The sequence below is a fragment of the Piliocolobus tephrosceles genome, chromosome 15 (genome assembly GCF_002776525.5).
Source record: "Piliocolobus tephrosceles isolate RC106 chromosome 15, ASM277652v3, whole genome shotgun sequence".
Classification (NCBI taxonomy): domain Eukaryota; kingdom Metazoa; phylum Chordata; class Mammalia; order Primates; family Cercopithecidae; genus Piliocolobus; species Piliocolobus tephrosceles.
In genome coordinates, this window is record NC_045448.1 from 68,943,642 (window position 1) to 68,961,074 (window position 17,433).

Genomic DNA, 17,433 nt, shown 5'->3' on the forward strand with positions numbered 1-17,433 from the left:
GCAGTGGCTCATGCCTGTAATCCCAGCATTTTGGAAGGCCAAGGTGGGCGGATCACCTGAGGTCAGGAATTTGAGACCAGACTGGCCAACATGGTGAAACCTCATCTCTACTAAAAATACAAAACTTAGTTGGGCGTGGTGGCAGGTGCCTGTAATCCCAGCTACTCAGGAGGCTGAGGCAGGAGAATCGCTTGAACCTGGGAAGTGGAGGTCGCAGAGAGCCGAGATTGCACTATTGCACCATAGCCTGGGTGACAGAGCAAGACTCCATCTCAAAATAAATAAATAAATAAATAAAATAAAATAAAATAAAATAAATAAATAAATAAAACAAACTTACCCTTAAGGGTGTTGTGCTAGTTATTTTTTGAAGAAAGTCAAATTCTCAAATACTGACATTTACGATCACACCAAACAGAACAGAAAGCCATTCAAGTCCCTGTAGAATTCCTTTTTGGCTGGGCACAGAGGGGAAGGCTAGGAATGTGTCCCAGCATCTTAGATGATTTACATGATTTTAAAAAGTGAAATAAGATTCATAAATTTGAGCAGGGTGCGGTGGCTCATGCCTGTAATCCCAGCACTTTGGGAGGCCCAGGCAGGCGGATCATGAGGTCAGGAGATCGAGATGTGGGGAAAAGAAAGAGAACAGCTTGCTACCGTGTCTATATAGAAGGAAGTAGACATAAGAGACTCCATTTAGTTCTGTATTTGAGATGCTGTTAATCTGTGACCCTACCCCCAACTTTGTCCTTGCAAGAGACATGTGTGAAGGTGATTTAAGGTTAAAAGGATATTGGGCTGTGCAGGATGTGTCTTTGTTAAACAAGTACCTGAAAGAAGCTTGATGGTTAAAAATCCTGCCCCTCCCTGGGATTGGAACATCTCCGGGTAATACCCATTGTGTGCCTTGTTTACTGAGTAAGGAGAAAACGCCTTTAGGAATAAGGTGGGACTTGCTGGAATAAGGTGGGACTTGCTGGAGCAATACTGCTAAAAGGTTTATGGAGATGTCGCATATACATCTCAAGGCACAGCATTTTCCTTTAAACTTATTCATGTTACAAGGATTTTTTCATATGTCTTACTGCCGATTTCCTCCCTACAATAATCCTATTGTCCAGCCACTCCCTTATCCTTTTAATGGTAAAAATAATTCTCAATAAATACTAAGGGAACTCAGAGGCCAGTGCCGGCGTGGGTCCTCTGTAAGCTGAGCGCTGGGTCCCGCTTTTCTTTCTCTATACTTTGTCTCTGTGTATTATTTCCTTTTCTCAAGTCTCTCGTCCCACCTAACGAGAAGCACCCACAGGTGTGGAGGGGCAGGCAACCCCTTCATCGAGACCACGGTGAAACCCCGTCTCTACTAAAAATACAAAAAATTAGCCGGGTGCAGTGGTGGGTGCCTGTAGTCCCAGCTACTCGGGAGGCTGAGGCAGGAGAATGGTGTGAACCTGGGAGGTGGAGCTTGCAGTGAGCCGAGATCACGCTACTGCACTCCAGCCTGGGTGACAGAGCCAGACTCTGTCTCAAAAAAAAAAAAAAAAAAAAAAAAAACAGATTCATAAATTTGAGCAAATTTTTAAAGTGGCAGTAATCCTTACATTTTGATTCAGCTGATTTTCAGGTCTCCTTCACATAAACATATTTTACAGCTGCAATTATTTAACATTATATGTTACACAACTGTATATATTGTCTAACTACATAGTTACAATTTTGTCAGAATGTTATACAATTATATATATTGTCTACATATTGTTACAATTTTGTCACAATGTTATATAATTGTACATATCGTCTACATATTCATTGTTACAATTTTGTCACAGTGTTATACAATTGTATATGTTGTCTAACTATACATTCATTGTTACAATTTTGTCCTTGTTTGTTGAGGCAGGATCATTCTGTGGCCCAGGCTGGAATACAGTGGTTTGATCACAGCTCACTGCAGCCTTGAATGCCTGGGCTAGGGTAACCCTCCCACCTCAGTCTCTGGAGGAGCTGAGACTACAGGAATATGTCACCACGCCTGGCTAATTTTTTTTTTTTTTTTTGGAGAAATAGGATTTTGCTATATTGCTCAGGCTAGTCTTGAACTCCTGGCCACATACGATCCTCTTGTCTTATCCTCCCAAAGTGCTGGAATTATAGGTGTGAGTCACCGTGCCTGGCCTAATTGTTCCAATTTTAATGATGACATAGGACTCTATCATGATGTATCATGACAATTAGACTACTCCCCAGATACTAGATATGTCAGTTGCCCTCTAACAAAAAGTGCTTTAATAAATAATTTTGTATATATGTCTACTTTAATAGGAGTGGAATTATTTGGTCAAAAGAAATGAATCTTTATTGCTCTTCCCACATATGGCCATTTTGGTCCTTTTAAAGTTTGCAAACCGTTTTACAATGTTGACAGCAAAGACAGCATTGTTCAGAAAAGTGATACCATTGGGCCAGGCGTGGTGGCTCGCCCCTGTAATCCCAGCACTTTGGGAGGCCGAGGCTGGAGGATTGCTTGAGCCCAGTAGTTTGAGATGAGCCTGGGCAACATAGTGAGACTCCATTTCTACAAAAATTTAAAAAATTGGCTTGGCCTGGTGGCATGTGGCTGTAGTCCCAGCTATTCAGGAGGCTGAGAGGCAGGAAGGTCTCTCAAGCCCAGGAGTTTGAGGTTACAGTGATCTATGATCATGCCACTGCACTATAGCCTGGGTTACAGAGTGAGATTCTGTCTCTTATTTAAAGAAAAAAAAAAAAGATGTCATTGGGAATTACTTTGAAAAAATAGATTTCCTAGTTTACTTTTCACTACCATTTACAAGAATCACATTTCTACATTTTAATTTAGTTTCTTCTTCTGGAAAATGTTTTGTCAATATTTCTGTTGAAGATTGGTATTTTTAAAATATCACAGACTCTTCAAGAAGCATCATATTTCTCACTATTGTTTTATTTTCACTTTACACTGTGTAGAGATGTAATTTATTTTTCTTTATGATTTCTATTTTAAAATCAAGTGTTAATTTTTCTAGTCAATTTTGATTTTTCCATAATTTTAGATTATATAATTTAACTTTCCCACCTTATTTAACCTTAATTTATATATTTATACCTATATATCATTTTAAAAAGAATTTAAGATGGTGTTTAGCATTTTACATAAAATGAAAAAATACACATGATAGTCTGAAATATTAGCATATTAAACACAATGCTTGATTTGAGCTTAGATTGGATGCTGGGCTATCTGGTTACTGGTGCAAAAATTTAAAAAAACACATATGGTCAATTATGAGTGATTTTAAAGTTTTTTTGGTTTTGTTTTGTTTTGAAACGGGGTCTCGCTCTGTTACCCAGGCTGGAGTGCAGTGGTGCGATCTCAACTCACTGCAAGCTCCACCGCCTGGGTTCACACCATTCTCCTGCCTCAGCCTCCTGAGTAGCTGGGACTACAGGCGCCCGCCACCACGCCCAGCTAATTTTTTTGTATTTTTAGTAGAGACAGGGTTTCACCGTGTTAGCCAGGATGGTCTTGATCTCCTGACTTCATGATCCACCCACCTTGGCCTCCCAAAGTGCTGGGATTACAGGCGGGAGCCACCGTGCCTGGCCAATTTTAAAGATTTTGCAGAACTTTTTTCTACCCAATAAGGCAGCACATGACCAGATGAACAAGAGAGATGCCTGCCCTCTCCCCACCCCTTTCAGTGAGCACTGAAATATCTCAGGTGGACCCAGACTTCAGAAAACAGTCTGAAAAAGAATGAGTTAAAACATCTCATTAGAAGGGAGAGAAATATTCTGTTTCCCAGAAGAAAAAAAAAGTTAAAAAGCTTTCCTAGCTCTAATTTGTAACAAAACAAAACAAAAGTGAAAACACTCCACATGGAACAGTTAGGGCATTTAGCTATGAGCTGTTTTTACACACAGCTGTTTCTTAGAGCAAACTTTTGTAACTTTTGGAAGCCCAACGTCAGTGTGCAACTCAGTTAAAGTGCTTCTAAACTTGTTTAAGGGTGTGGTTTTTGATGGATTAACTGGTTTATCAGAAGCATTTAATTTTCTAGAGGTCTGAAAATACATTTTGAAATTCTGTAGAAATGGATGTTTTCCTCAGAAAAACATAATAGTCACTCAATAAAACCCCCAAAAGGCAAAAGTCATGGGCTAAATTGACAGCAAGACATTCTTTCTAAATATCTTTACTTTCGGTCCTGACTTTTATGGGAAATTTCTATCAGACTTTCAAGTAACAGTTAAGTCCCATGGTATGTAAATTGTTTCAGAGCATAAGCTATAAAAAATATTCCTAATTCACTTCACAAAACTATTAACCCTAATACCAAAATTTAAGACTGCAAAGGCCTTCTAATTGTTCTTTGCTTTTCTGTCTCCCCTTCTAATCTAAGCACTGGCCACTAGAGTGTTTTTAAGGTGCCTATCTTATCACATTACCATGAAGGGGTACTACACAACCCCTTGAAAGCCTGGCAGGAGAAAATGACAGCCCTATCTGTTGGAAGTGGTGGAAGACAGCATCAGGACTGGCAGAGAAGCTGGAAATAACCTAGAAAATCCTAGTAGAAAGATCTGCAGAAGGAATAGAACTTCAAATCTGACTATAAAGCCTGCTGTAATTCCTAACTAACTGCATATGAAGGATAGTGGGACAGGGACACCCTACAGGGGCCATTGAAAAAGCAGACAAACCAGCAAAGAGTCAATCCTTAAAAGATAAAGTTGTGCTAAGATTAATAGTTGCTATGTATGTATGTATGTATGTATTTTGAGTGCATTTCCTAACCTCAGAAGTAGGTATCAGAGTAAAGAGTTTTGGATTGGCTGGGCATGGTGGCTCACTCCTATAATCCCAGCACTTTGGGAGGCCGAGACAGGTGGATCACTTGAGGTCAGGAGTTCAAGACCAGCCTAGCCAACATGGTGAAACCCTGTCTCTACTAAAAATACAAAAATTAGCCGAGCGTGATGGTGTGTGCCTGTAGTCCCAGCTACTCTGGCGGCTGAGGTAGGAGAATTGCTTGAACCCTAGAGGTGGAGGTTGCAGTGAGCCGAGATCATGTTACTGCACTCCATCCTGGAGGACAAAAGTAAAACTTCGTCTCAAACAAAACAGTTTTGGATTGACAGAGCAGCTGGAGAAATAGGGGAACCTCAGGGTGGGTATGTTAAAAAAATCTCAGTATTGGCCGGGCGCGGTGGCTCAAGCCTGTAATCCCAGCACTTTGGGAGGCCGAGACGGGCGGATCACGAGGTCAGGAGATCGAGACCATCCTAGCTAACACGGTGAAACCCCATCTCTACTAAAAATACAAAAAAAAAACTAGCCGGGCGAGGTGGCGGGCGCCTGTAGTCCCAGCTACTCCGGAGGCTGAGGCAGGAGAATGGCGTAAACCCGGGAGGCGGAGCTTGCAGTGAGCTGAGATCCGGCCACTGCACTCCAGCCCGGGCAACAGAGCAAGACACCCTCTCAAAAAAAAAAAAAAAAAAAATCTCAGTATAAGCTGTCCGGTTCCTTGGCTGACTGCTAAGCGCCATGGGCACAAAAGGAGACCAGGCTAAAAAAGCAGCAACTAGAAGTTGTAAAAACCGAGCAAAGAGATCAGCTGCTGCAAACTGCTGGAAGACAGAATTTGAAGTTTGAGTACAGGAATGTTTACTGCCAGCTAGAATACAAAAAACTAGTAATACTCAGAAGAATAAAGCAGAAACTAGAGTTGGTAATAAACTAACTATCCACAATGTTAAGTTTGTAGCCAAAAATTGCCAGACATGTAATGAAACATGAAAGTGTGATCCATATTCAAGACAAAAAAGTCAGGCTATAGTAATTTACTCTAACTAGAGACAGGTGTTAGATTTATGAAATATTTCAAACCAGCAAATTACAAACGTGCTCAGATAAATTAAGGAAAACATGGTCTCAATTAGCCAACATAAGGAATCTTGAGAAACTGAAACTACAAAAAAGACAAATGAAAAGAGCCAAAAAATATAATAGAATTTAGAAGATAAGCACAAGACTAGAAATAGGAGAATCAGTGAACTTAACGATACATCAGTAGAAATGATCTAATCTGAAAATCCATTAAAAACAGAAAGAAAATTGAACATGTCCTCAAAGACTTATGGGACAATACCAAGCTTTTCAACGTATGTTTAGTTGGGGTCCTACGAAGAAAGGAGAGAATGAAGTATTAAAAAAGTATTTAACAAAACAATGGTTAATAATGCTCCAATTTTGGTGAAAACATTAACCTCTAGATTCAAGAAATTCAGTGATCCCCAATGGGGAGAAAAACCACTTAAGTGCATCATAACCAAACTACTGACAAGCAGAACTCTATGAAGGGATCATTTTACTGTATATATATTATACTTAAGTTAAAATATTTCAAAACGAACAAGGAAAGGAAATAAATATAGGATTAGAAAACAATGAAGTAGACAGAGTGAAGCATGTGAGAAAAAAAAAAAAAGCTAGGATTTTGAAAAGGCCAATAAAACTGAAATCTCTAGCTAGACTAATCATAGGGGAAAAAAATAAAAATTTTGAATATCAAGAATGAAAGAGTAGACAGGGTGCAGCAGCTCACGCCTGTAATCTGAGCCCTTTGGGAGGGCAGGGCAGGTGGATCACCTGATGTCTGGAGTTTGAGACCAGACTGGCCAACATGGCAAAACCCCATCTCTACTAAAAATAAAAAAAAATTAGCCGGGCATGGTGGTGCGCACCTGTAATCCCAGCTACTTGGGAGGCTGAGGCACGAGAATCGCTTGAATCTGGGAGGCAGAGGTTGCAGTAAGCTGAGATTGCTGCTCTGGGAGGCAGAGTGAGACTCCATCTCCGGGGGGGGGGGGGGGGGGAAGGTGCAGGTAAAGAGGAGACATTATTAAAGAGCATAAGACATTAAAGAATGGCGGAGATTATAAAAAACTTTATGGCAATAAAGTTCACAATTTAATTGAAATAAATGACTTCAAAGACTAATTACAAAAACTCAGGAAATAAAATCTGAATAGCCCAATATCTATCGAGAAAATTGGATTTGTAATAAAAAATATTCAAATTAAGTATAATCTATGCCTTCATTGGTGAATTCTATCTGACATTAAGAAAAATACCAATTCTATATAAACTCTTCCAGAAAACAGAAGAGTGAACACTTTCCAAATCATTTTATGTAGCCAGCATTACTCTGATAGCCAAAATTAGACAAAGGCACTATAAGAAAAGAAAACTATAGACCAATATCCCCCCGGGAACATAGATGTCAAAAATCCTTAACAAAATATTAATGAATCAAATCCAGCTATACATACCGAGAATAAACCATGACCAGTGGTATTTAACCTGGGAATTCAAGGTTATTTTAACATTGAAAAAGCAATATAATCTACCATAAACAGAATAAAACGCCTTATGATCACTTCAAAAGATACAGAAAAACTATTTGAAAACATGTTATAATACGTTCATGATAAAAAAAAAAAAAAAAAAAAAAAAAAAAAAACTCAGTAAACCAGGAATAGAAGAGAACTTCCTCAACCTGATAAAAAGATTTATAATAAAAAACCTTACAGCTACTATGTGTTGAAAAACAGAATGCTTTCTCCCTCAGACTGAGGGACAAGAATGTCCACTCTCACCATTTCTATTTAGCAGCAAACTGCTAAGGTCCTAGCCATTGCAATCAGGCCATAAATAAAAGGAATACAGATTGGAAAGAAAAGAGAAACTATTTACAGATGACATGATAGCATATTTAAAAAATCCTAAGGATCTTCCAAAAATAGCTATTAGGATTAGTAAGTGGGATTAGCTAAGTCTCAGGATCCAACACCAATATACAAAAAATCTATTTTATTTCCATATACCAGCAAAGATTCCACTTATAGAATTCAAAAATATGAAATAATAAATTTTACAAAATATGTATAAAGTCTGTAGAGGAAATACTGTAATATATTGTGGAGAAAATTAAAGATGACCTAAGAGATATTTCATGTTCATGGTATAGAAAACTCTATATTAAGATGTTAAATATCTTTCAGTTGACCTATAGATTTAATGGAAACTCTATATCCCAATTTTTGGAGGAACTGACAAGTTCCATTCTAAAATCTATGTAAAACACAAAGGACCTAGAATAACCAAAATAACTTTGAATAAACAAAGCTGGAAGGTTTATGCTACCTGTTTTAAGGACTACAATATAGATCAAACAAGATTGTTTTGGGTCTTCTATGTCTTTTGCATTTCCAAAATTAAAAAAACTGACATACATTGAGTATGTAAAGCAACTAGAATTCTCATACACTGCTGGTGGATATATGAAATGATACAACCATCTGGCTATTTCTTACATAGATAAACACATACTTACCATGTGATTTAGCAACTGTCCTCTTAGGTATTTACTCAAGAGAAATAAAAATGTGTTCACACTGAGACTTACACTCAAATGTTCACAGCAGCTTTACTCATAATAGCAAAAGCTGAAAACAACCCAGATGTCCATTTATTGGTGAAGGGAGAAATTATGGTATATCCATACAATATAATGTACTACCCAGCAATAAAATGAACCAACTACTGATACATGCAACATAGGTGAATCTCAACATTATACTAAGTGAAAGAAATCAAACAGCACTGTTCTATTTACATGAAATTCTTAAATAGTTAAAACTAATATTGAGACAGCAAGCTCAGGATAGGCTAGGTTGGGGAGGAATTAACTGCAAATAATTTTCAGGGTAATAGACGTGTTCTGTATCCTTACTGGGGTGGTGATTATATAGTAGCATCTACTTGTCAAAACCTATGTAACTGTAAAGTTGGTGCATTTTATGTTAATCATATTTCACAGTTAATTTCAAAAACTTCAATGAATCTCTATAGTCATTAGGATAAATCCAGTAGCAAGAAGGTTCTATAACATCTAACCCCTACATACCTCTCTGGCTTTATCTTGTACTGTCTCTGCCTCACTCCATGCCAGCCATGTTGGGCTTCTCATCCATTAGAACACATATGCTGTCTCCAGCTCCTGACTTTTGCAACTACTCTTTCCTCAAATGCTCTTTCTTTCCCCAACTCTTATTCATCCTTGATTTTTTCCTCAAGAAAACCATCCCCCAAATCTTGGACTAGGATAAGACCTTTGGTATATACTCTAACAGCACTACTTTCTCACTATACTTTTCATGTTAGCAATTATTTGCCTTATTATTGATAGTCATGTATAAAGCGTGTTTCCGCCCTCTAGATCAGAAGCTCTATGAAACCCGGGTTATCTATTTTGTTCACCACTCTTCTGAGTCCCTGATATACAGGAAATCCTCAAATATTTGCTGATAAAGCGAGCAAATTAAAAAAATCTAAAAATTCTAAATAAAAGAGCCTATATAATTTAACAATATATTAACAATACATGTTTAAGTAGGGCTTATTGTGAAAAAGTTTAGTATTTGGAAGTGTATTTCTTTATGTAATTCATCAAATATATCAAATAAGATACATTATCTCCAACTACTGCTAGTAGCAGTAGTTGACTGCTACTAACAGTCAACATTATTCTAGAAACATTAGACAATGCAATACAAATAGTAAGTGAACATGTCGAGATTTCAAATTAACAGTAAGTAAAAATTAAAGTATTTCAATCAGATTAAAAATGACAAACTATAACTAGTGCAGAGAGAAATGGATACTTGAATACAGATGATAGGAGTGTAAATTGCCTAGCTTTTCTAGAGGTCAGTGAGGCAGTCTTATAAAATGCCTTAACATGCACATTTCTTCTAGGAATCAAGAAAACATTAGACAATTGTACAGTACTGAGTGATTTTAATGTGGTTTTCTTTATAATACTGAAAAATAGAAATCATCAGCAATAAGTGGCTGAGGATAATTTGATACATTCATAAAATACAATACCATACAGACTTTAAAATGACATTCCATACATATATGGGCATATATTTGACATTGACAGATGTATACAAGTAGAAAAAAAGTATATATATGGAATGACACTCAAATATACATATTTAGTGACAGGGTCTTACTCTTGTCACCCAGGCTGGAGTGCAGTGGTATGATCATAGCTCACTGCAGCCTCAACCTCCTGGATTCAAGTGATTCTCCTGCCTCAGCCTCCCAAGTTGCTGGCACTACAGGTGTAGTATCAACCACACCCAGTTAATTAAAAAAAATTTTTTTAGACACAGGGTCCCATTATGTTGCCCAGGCTCACACATATATATTCAAAGACATAGAAACAACTTTCTAAGAACATTTATTGACATGTTAACAACATTTCTCCCTTGCAGGAATTATACATTTCCCTCATTTTTGTAATTTTCTCTGTTGAAGGTTGATAGAACAACAGAGCACTGTCTAAAAATAGTTCAAACATCGGATGCAAAGGGATGAGCTGCTAGGTTATTTCGTTAGGTGACTGTTGTGGTTTTTAAAAGTCTACTGGGGACTGTGAACACTTTAAGGTTCTAAAGATTAGATAGGTGTTTCTCAAAGTGCATTCCCACACCATCCTCTTCAGGATCTGGTATGCTAAGAGTTTCTTTGTTCCCACCCTAGCTGTATTGAGCTAACATCAATGGAGAGGGAACCTAGGACTGGAATTTTAAACAAATTCCCAAGGAGATTCTTATGCAGAGTGATATTCGAGAACCCCTGTGATACTGCCTATAAAGCTAGAGGGCAGACAGTTCAAAGTTGCTCTTGCAGAGGGAAAAGGCTGCCCAGTTTGCAAGCAGCAGTTTAGGTGAACCTTCCTTTCCCTTGCTTCATCACCTATTTATTATGTTTGCACATACAGTTAAATCTATATCTTGACTCTATCCTTTCTACCAGTTTGTTTTATCTTACTTGGGGCCATATTACCAGGGTATATCATTTTATTATATATGATATCTGATAGGATTATCATGTGGCTATCACAAGGATATCACATAGGATTATCAGATATCATATATAATAGGTATATTATATAGGTGTATATACAATAGGTGTATATTATATATAATAGGTGTATTATATTATATATGAGGTGTATTATTTCCCATGACACTTTTTTTTGGCTCCTCCATTTAGCTTTAAGTAGCAAAGTGTCATTCAAATCAGCTTTCTCATAACCAGAAAATTGTGGCCTAACTGGAATCAGAAACCTTTCACAGCCAATTATCTAAACCAGTTCTTATGTAGACAATAACTGGGAAAATGGCAGTGTAAGTACTGTCTCTTCCAAAACCATCTGCTTCTACTTATAGTGTCTTTTCAGCAGCTATAGGGTCAGTCTTTCATGCAAAAGAGCAGTAATTAAGCAGTTCTCTCTCCAGCAGATACTTGAAGGAAATTCACAACTCAATTTCCACAGTAATTGGCTCCCAATACACCTTTTCTTAGAGAGAGATAGTGACCGTTTTCTTTTCTGTGGTTTCCATTTTCCATGGCACCATACTCCTACACCCCCAAGCGGGCCTTACCGGCATGGTGATCTGGATGGGTTGCCGTTCTCCACTCTTGGTTGGGGTCACACCTTCTGTGTCATATGTACCCGTATAAACAACTCTGTCCCCATCAGGCTCTTTTGACTTCAGTTCCAGTGGGACAAGCACACCGCCAATGGAAATATTCCTGCAATAGACTTGAGTTGACCACATATGGTTGAAATTAGCCTATGCACCCTGTCCTGTTCTGGACCAAAACTCTAGGCAGGAAACTTACAGGGTTTAGCTAAGGGGACATTGTGGTGTGGGAGAAAGTTCTGAAAGTTCAGGAGGCAGTGCTTCTCCTCTTTAGTTAGGAATTAAAAACCAACCTATATCACCAGCCCCAGACGTTAGGATTCAGTTGGCCTGATATGAAGTTTGTACACTGTTCAATTTATTTTAAGGTTATCTAGGTGATCTTAATATGCAGGTATGATTGAGAATACTGAACTTGTCCTCTAATATATATATTTTTTTCTTCTGTTCCAACAACCAGGGGTCCTATGATTTGGAGTACCTCAAGCCTTCTACACCACCAGAAATTCTCACTGGCATCATTCCTTTGTTCTCAAAGCTAAGTCCCTGGACCAGCAGTATCAGCATCACCCCAGACCTTAGAAAACAAATTCTTAGGCCCTACCATAGACTAAACTAGCAACTCTGGGAAGAGCTTCAGCATCTGTGTTTTAACAAGCCCTTCAGGTGATTCTGATGTGTACTCAGGTTTGAGAACCACTGGGTTAAGAGTTGAAAAATCCTTGATAGCATTAAAATGTAACCAGAAAAAATAGTTTTGTTCCCAATAAATTAACTTTTAGATTAGTTTGAACACTAGAGGAATACTCTGGAAAAAAATGGAATATAGAACAGATAACTCCGGGGATAAGGTTGGCAGGAAAGAAGGGAAAGGAAAAGCCTGGATTATATCCAGGTGCACAACACCGGGAAATGTGAGAATAAAGGGTGCATGGAGCTGTGGGGGATGCTGACAAATAGGTGGACCAGGAGTACCAGAAACCATCCAGATTTGGTTCTAGGTCCTTGCACCTTGGAAGACTAATACAAGTTTATTGAATTGAAACGTAAGCTATAAGTAGTGTCTGATGAATTCAAAGTCCTTCCACCCCTCAATAATGCCCACCATGTAGTAGATACAATAAATGCTGGTTTATTTTCTCTCTGCAGACTAGACTTTTTGGTAGATAGAAGCAAGAGGTAAAGGGCTCCACCCGCAGTTCTTCCCGGTAGGCCACTGCATGCTCCCACACACTTTCCCGCCAGAGGTCTACTGGGTGCATCATCCAGTGGTCGCTGGGAATCATCCCCGCCATGCATAAACCAAAAAAACATCCTCTTGCTGTGAGGATGTTGCTAATCCCAGGCACCATCACCAGGCTGAACAGACAACTCAGGAGAAAAAGAAAAGCTTGCTTACGGCATGGAAAATCGTGAAACCAGGCCAGAGAAGGGGCTGCCGCTCTCTTACTAGTGCCTGCTGCTCCACCCCAGGGTCCCAGCCACGGAATGGCGAAGGGAGTGGGGAGCATCCCTCAGGGAGCCCCAGTAACCATCCCTCCCCTGCCTTTCCACCTCATTCCTCCTTTCTCCCTCCTTCAGCCTTGCGGGCAGACCCGGTGGGCCGCCTGGATGGCGCAGGAGGGCTGGGATTGCGGTGGGTGAACCCTGCGGATCTCTCCCATCTGCTCCACCCCGACCGCCTGCGGTTCTGCGCTCAAGGCTGGACAGAAGGCAGGAGAAATTTATAAGAAACAGACAAGCAAAAACCCTGGCTTCTTGTCGCTGATTTTAAAGAACTCATTGAGGTCACCGCGATAGGTGGAGGGAAGCGAGAATGGAGGACTACAAGCCAAAGGGAAGGAAGGGGACGAAGGCGGACAGGGAGTGACCTCTTCCCCCAACCCCAGGGCCCGCTGGGCGCGGAGCGAAGCCAGAGGCCCCTGAGAGGCTCAGGCTGTCCCGGGGGCCTTGGTCCTCCGCCTGTACCCCATGGGGGACCCTACCGCCACCAGGTGCCCTGCACTCACTCGACCTGCAGCGTGCTGGGCTTAATCTTCACCTCAACCTTGTAGGAAGAGCCGGTGAGCAGCTTGATGGTGCGGTTCTGGCCGAAGCGCTGCCCGTCCACCTTGTAAAAGACCGGGCCGTCATTGGGCTGGATGCGCAGCGCGATGGAGAGGCGCACCAGGCCCGGCAGGTCCCCCATGTCTGGGCGAGGGTCTGGCGTGGCGGCTCCGGGGGGCGGAGGACAGCGCGGGCTGCGGCCAAGTGGCTGGAGCGCGAGGGGCGGAGAGGAAGCGCGGGGAGGGTGAGGGAGGTGGTGGAGCTCAGGCTGCCGCTAGGAATCCGCGCCGTCGCCGCCGTCCGCCCAGGTTTTTGAGGAGCAACTCCTTAGGCTGTGGCCCCCCTCCCCACTTGGCGAGGAAGTGGGCCCAAGAGACTGCTCCAGGGCCGCGCGATTCCCCATCCCCCGCTCCCGTGCGGCGCCCTCCGCGCACCCGAGGGCTCGCTCCGACCCGCAGGCCGCGGCGCAGATCCGCGCAGTTGGGGGCGAGGGAGCTGATCCTGTTTACGCACCACAATCCCCTTCAGCTGGGGAGGCGGTCATTTAGGCTCCTCCTAGAACAGCCCCGGGCGGAAGGAGGAGAGGCTTGGGAGGCACTGGGAAGGCGCTGGGGTTAAGTGACCACTACGGCAAGGAGCGAGACCCCCGGAATCTGGATACCGCCTCGGCCAACTACGTGAGGTGGACGCTGCTGCTCTCGGATCCGGCGCCAGCTAGGCGGGAGGAGGCTGAAGGGGGAAAGGGAGACGGGAAGGGGGACAGGAAACCGCTAGCTAGTGATTTAAATTTCAGGAAATACGAGTCTTTCCAAAGCTTAGGGGAAATGGCCGAGGAAAGGCGCAATTCCACGTGATGGAGCCACACTGGATTAGGAATGGGTGCAAGAGAAAGAAAATAACCATATTCAAGGAGCTACATCTTCTTGTGGGTGTGCATTTCCATTATATGTATGCTCGTCTCAAAAATGATATACATAAATATGTGCATTGAATTACATATATTTACACAGATTTTGAAGGGTGAGCTGTTAACCATGTAAAAGGCAACTGGCATGAGCCTAAGGCATTCTGGTGACAAAATGGTGGGAGGGGTCAAAGGATTATTGTCAGGGCGCCCTATGCGACACCGCAGAGTTTAGATTTTCATATTAAGCGTGATTGGACAGTTTTTGTGGCAGAGGTCGGTTGACTTTTGGAAGCGAGGGGAGACTCAGGGTATGAGGTCAGCTGACTTTTGGAAGCGAGGGGAGACTCAGGGTATGAGGACTGTGCTGGGAGTGGCTTCTCGGAGCAGAGAGAGCACCTGCTTCAGCACCACCCAAGTGGATAGTACCAGAGCCGGGGAGCACACCTGGGAAATGAAGTGGGCTAGTGAGAACAAATGGGTAGGGATGGGTTTGCTTGGCAGTTTTTGTTTACCTAAGTTAGACTGCTTTTTAAAAAAATAATAAGCTATATGTATAATATACATGTAATATGGGTGTTTATTGCAACATTGGTTGCAAAAATAAAAATAAAACCTAAATCAAATGCTAACCAATAAATACATGATTGAATAAATTCTTATACACCCATACTATAGAACGTTACACAACTATCAAAATAATGAAATATAGGTTGCATTGGCAAACACATATGCAAAAACTGTTAATGATAAAAGTGGGGTGGCTAGGAAACAGCCTGAGAGCGAGCATTTTGTCTGTTCCTGTTTCCCCAGCATGCCCAGAACAGTGCCTGACACATAGTAGGTGCTCCAGAAATAGTTGCTGAATTGACTTATGGTTGTCGTCTTAATCATGTCCATATGTAAATTCTTTCATATCTTTAAAATTAATTAGATCCTTGTGATTTACCTGGAATGATGAATAGAAATCTAATTGCAAGTAGCATCTCTAGTGTTTTAGAACAATGAAAATTTTAAAAGAATATAAATGTATATGTTTTTATTAGCACTTTTAAAAGAATGAGACGGTTACACAGTAAACTTAATGTTGGTTTTCTGGTGTATAAGTAGTGGAAAGCGGGTATCTTTTTGGGGTCATTTAAAAGCCTTTTTGGAAATTTTGCCTTTTTTCCTCAACATTTTGTTTAGTAACCCCACAATCTCAAGCCAACTTCCACCTGTGTATCAAAAAGAGCAGTGGACTTGGAGGATGATGGCTCCATTTTAAAACCTGGTTCTAAGGCCGGCATGGTGGATCATGCCTGGAATCCCAGAACTTTGGGAGGCCAAGGCAGGCAGATCATTTGAGGCCAGGAGTTCAAGACCAGCCTGGCCAAAATGGTGAAGCCTGTCTCTACTAAAAATACAGAAAGTTAGCCAGGCATGCAGGCGCATGCCTGTAGTCCGAGCTACTTGGGAGGCTGAGGCATGAGAAGTGCTTGAGCCTGGGAGGCAGAGCTTTCAGTGAGCCGAGATCATGCCACTGCACTCTAGCCTGGGTGACAAAGTGAGACTCTGTCTCAAAAACAAAACAAAACAAAACAAACCAGAAAAACAGAAAATCCCTGGTTCTAGCCTGGCTGGGTAGTGCACTCTTGTAGTCCCCACTACTTGGGAGGCTAAGGTGGAAAGACCACTTAAGCCCATGAGTTTGAGGCCAGTCTGGGCAACATAGTAAGACTGCCATCTCATAAATAAATAAAATATAAAAATAAAAAACCCTAACTCTGCCACTTCTTAGTTTCTTTATGCAAATAACTTAACATCTTTATGTTTCAATTTTCATCCTTTGTAAAATGAGGATTAAAATACCTCCTTCTCAACATTGTGAGAATTAAATGAGGAAAAGCTTATAGGATAGGAGGATAATGCTGGGCAATATCCATTAGGAATAACATTTTCAGGACCATACGATGTAACGTCTTAAAACAAAATTAATACACGTAAAAGTAATGGGAAAATTTGTCATCACTGATACATATGTGCAAAGAATATGAATATGGAGTCTGATGGACCTGTGTTTGTGTTGCCATATCTGTGGATTACAAGCTCAGTGACCTTGAGCAAAGCTGCTTTAGCCTCTTGTAGCTGCAGTTTTTTAATTTGTAAAATGATGATGGTGACATAGATGATGTTCACAGAACCGAATGAAATGGTGTAAAACATGTAAGAGTATCAGGCCCATATAGACACTCAATACATTGTAACTATTTTTATTTAAAAATATACTTACTGAATATATCGCAACTTTTAGTTTAGATTTAGGTTTGTTACTGGGGTGTATTGCATGATGCTAAGGTTTGGAATAGAAATGATCCCATCACCCAAGCACTGAGCATAGTTCCCCATAGTTAGTTTTTCAACCCTTGCCCCTCTTCCTCCCTCCCCAGCTAGAAGTCCTCAGTGTCTATTGTCACCTGTGGAATAAGGACTTACTAGCCAGGGAGGGAGGGAGAGGGGTAAGGGTTGAAAAACTGTTTTATGTCGATGGGTACCCAATGGTTAGCACCCACTAAAAACGAGAACATGCGGTATTTGGTTTTTTTCTTCCTGCATTAATTCATTTCTTGCTATATATTTTTAAGGTATCTAGTGCTTTCAGTCTTATTGTAGATTTGTTAATTATTACCTCGGATTGGTGACCTTTAACATTGTCTGTCTAATGGACAATGCTTATTGTCATTCTTTTGGAAATTGTGAAATTGAGCCCAAGTGAACAATGGACTTAGTTGTCATTCAGAGGAATCAGATGCTATGGTTCAAATGATTCTCCTGCCTCAGCCTCCCGACACGCTTGTGTTCCCCCAAAATGCCTATGTTGAAACCGAATCCACAAAGCAATAGTATTAAGAAGTGGG

At 40.8% G+C, this 17,433-nt stretch overlaps 1 protein-coding gene across 5 annotated transcripts in view; it reads right to left on the reverse strand.

The window, feature by feature from the left end:
* The window catches only part of CNRIP1 (cannabinoid receptor interacting protein 1), a 34,263-nt gene extending 19,940 nt beyond the window's left edge, over positions 1 to 14,323 (reverse strand). Inside the window, exons 1-3 of one of the 5 annotated variants that reach the window (XM_031934186.1) lie at positions 14,146 to 14,323; positions 13,628 to 13,840; positions 11,545 to 11,695 (exon numbers count right to left, since the gene is read on the reverse strand). In XM_031934186.1, the coding sequence (XP_031790046.1) occupies positions 11,545 to 11,695; positions 13,628 to 13,719 (243 nt within the window). In that variant the 5' untranslated portion in view covers positions 13,720 to 13,840; positions 14,146 to 14,323. Of the gene's footprint in view, positions 1 to 11,544; positions 11,696 to 13,595 lie in introns of all 5 variants that reach the window. The other 4 variants (XM_031934185.1, XM_031934184.1, XM_031934183.1 and 1 more) reach the window with 4 other exon arrangements.
* Between the last annotated feature and the right edge of the window lie 3,110 nt (positions 14,324 to 17,433).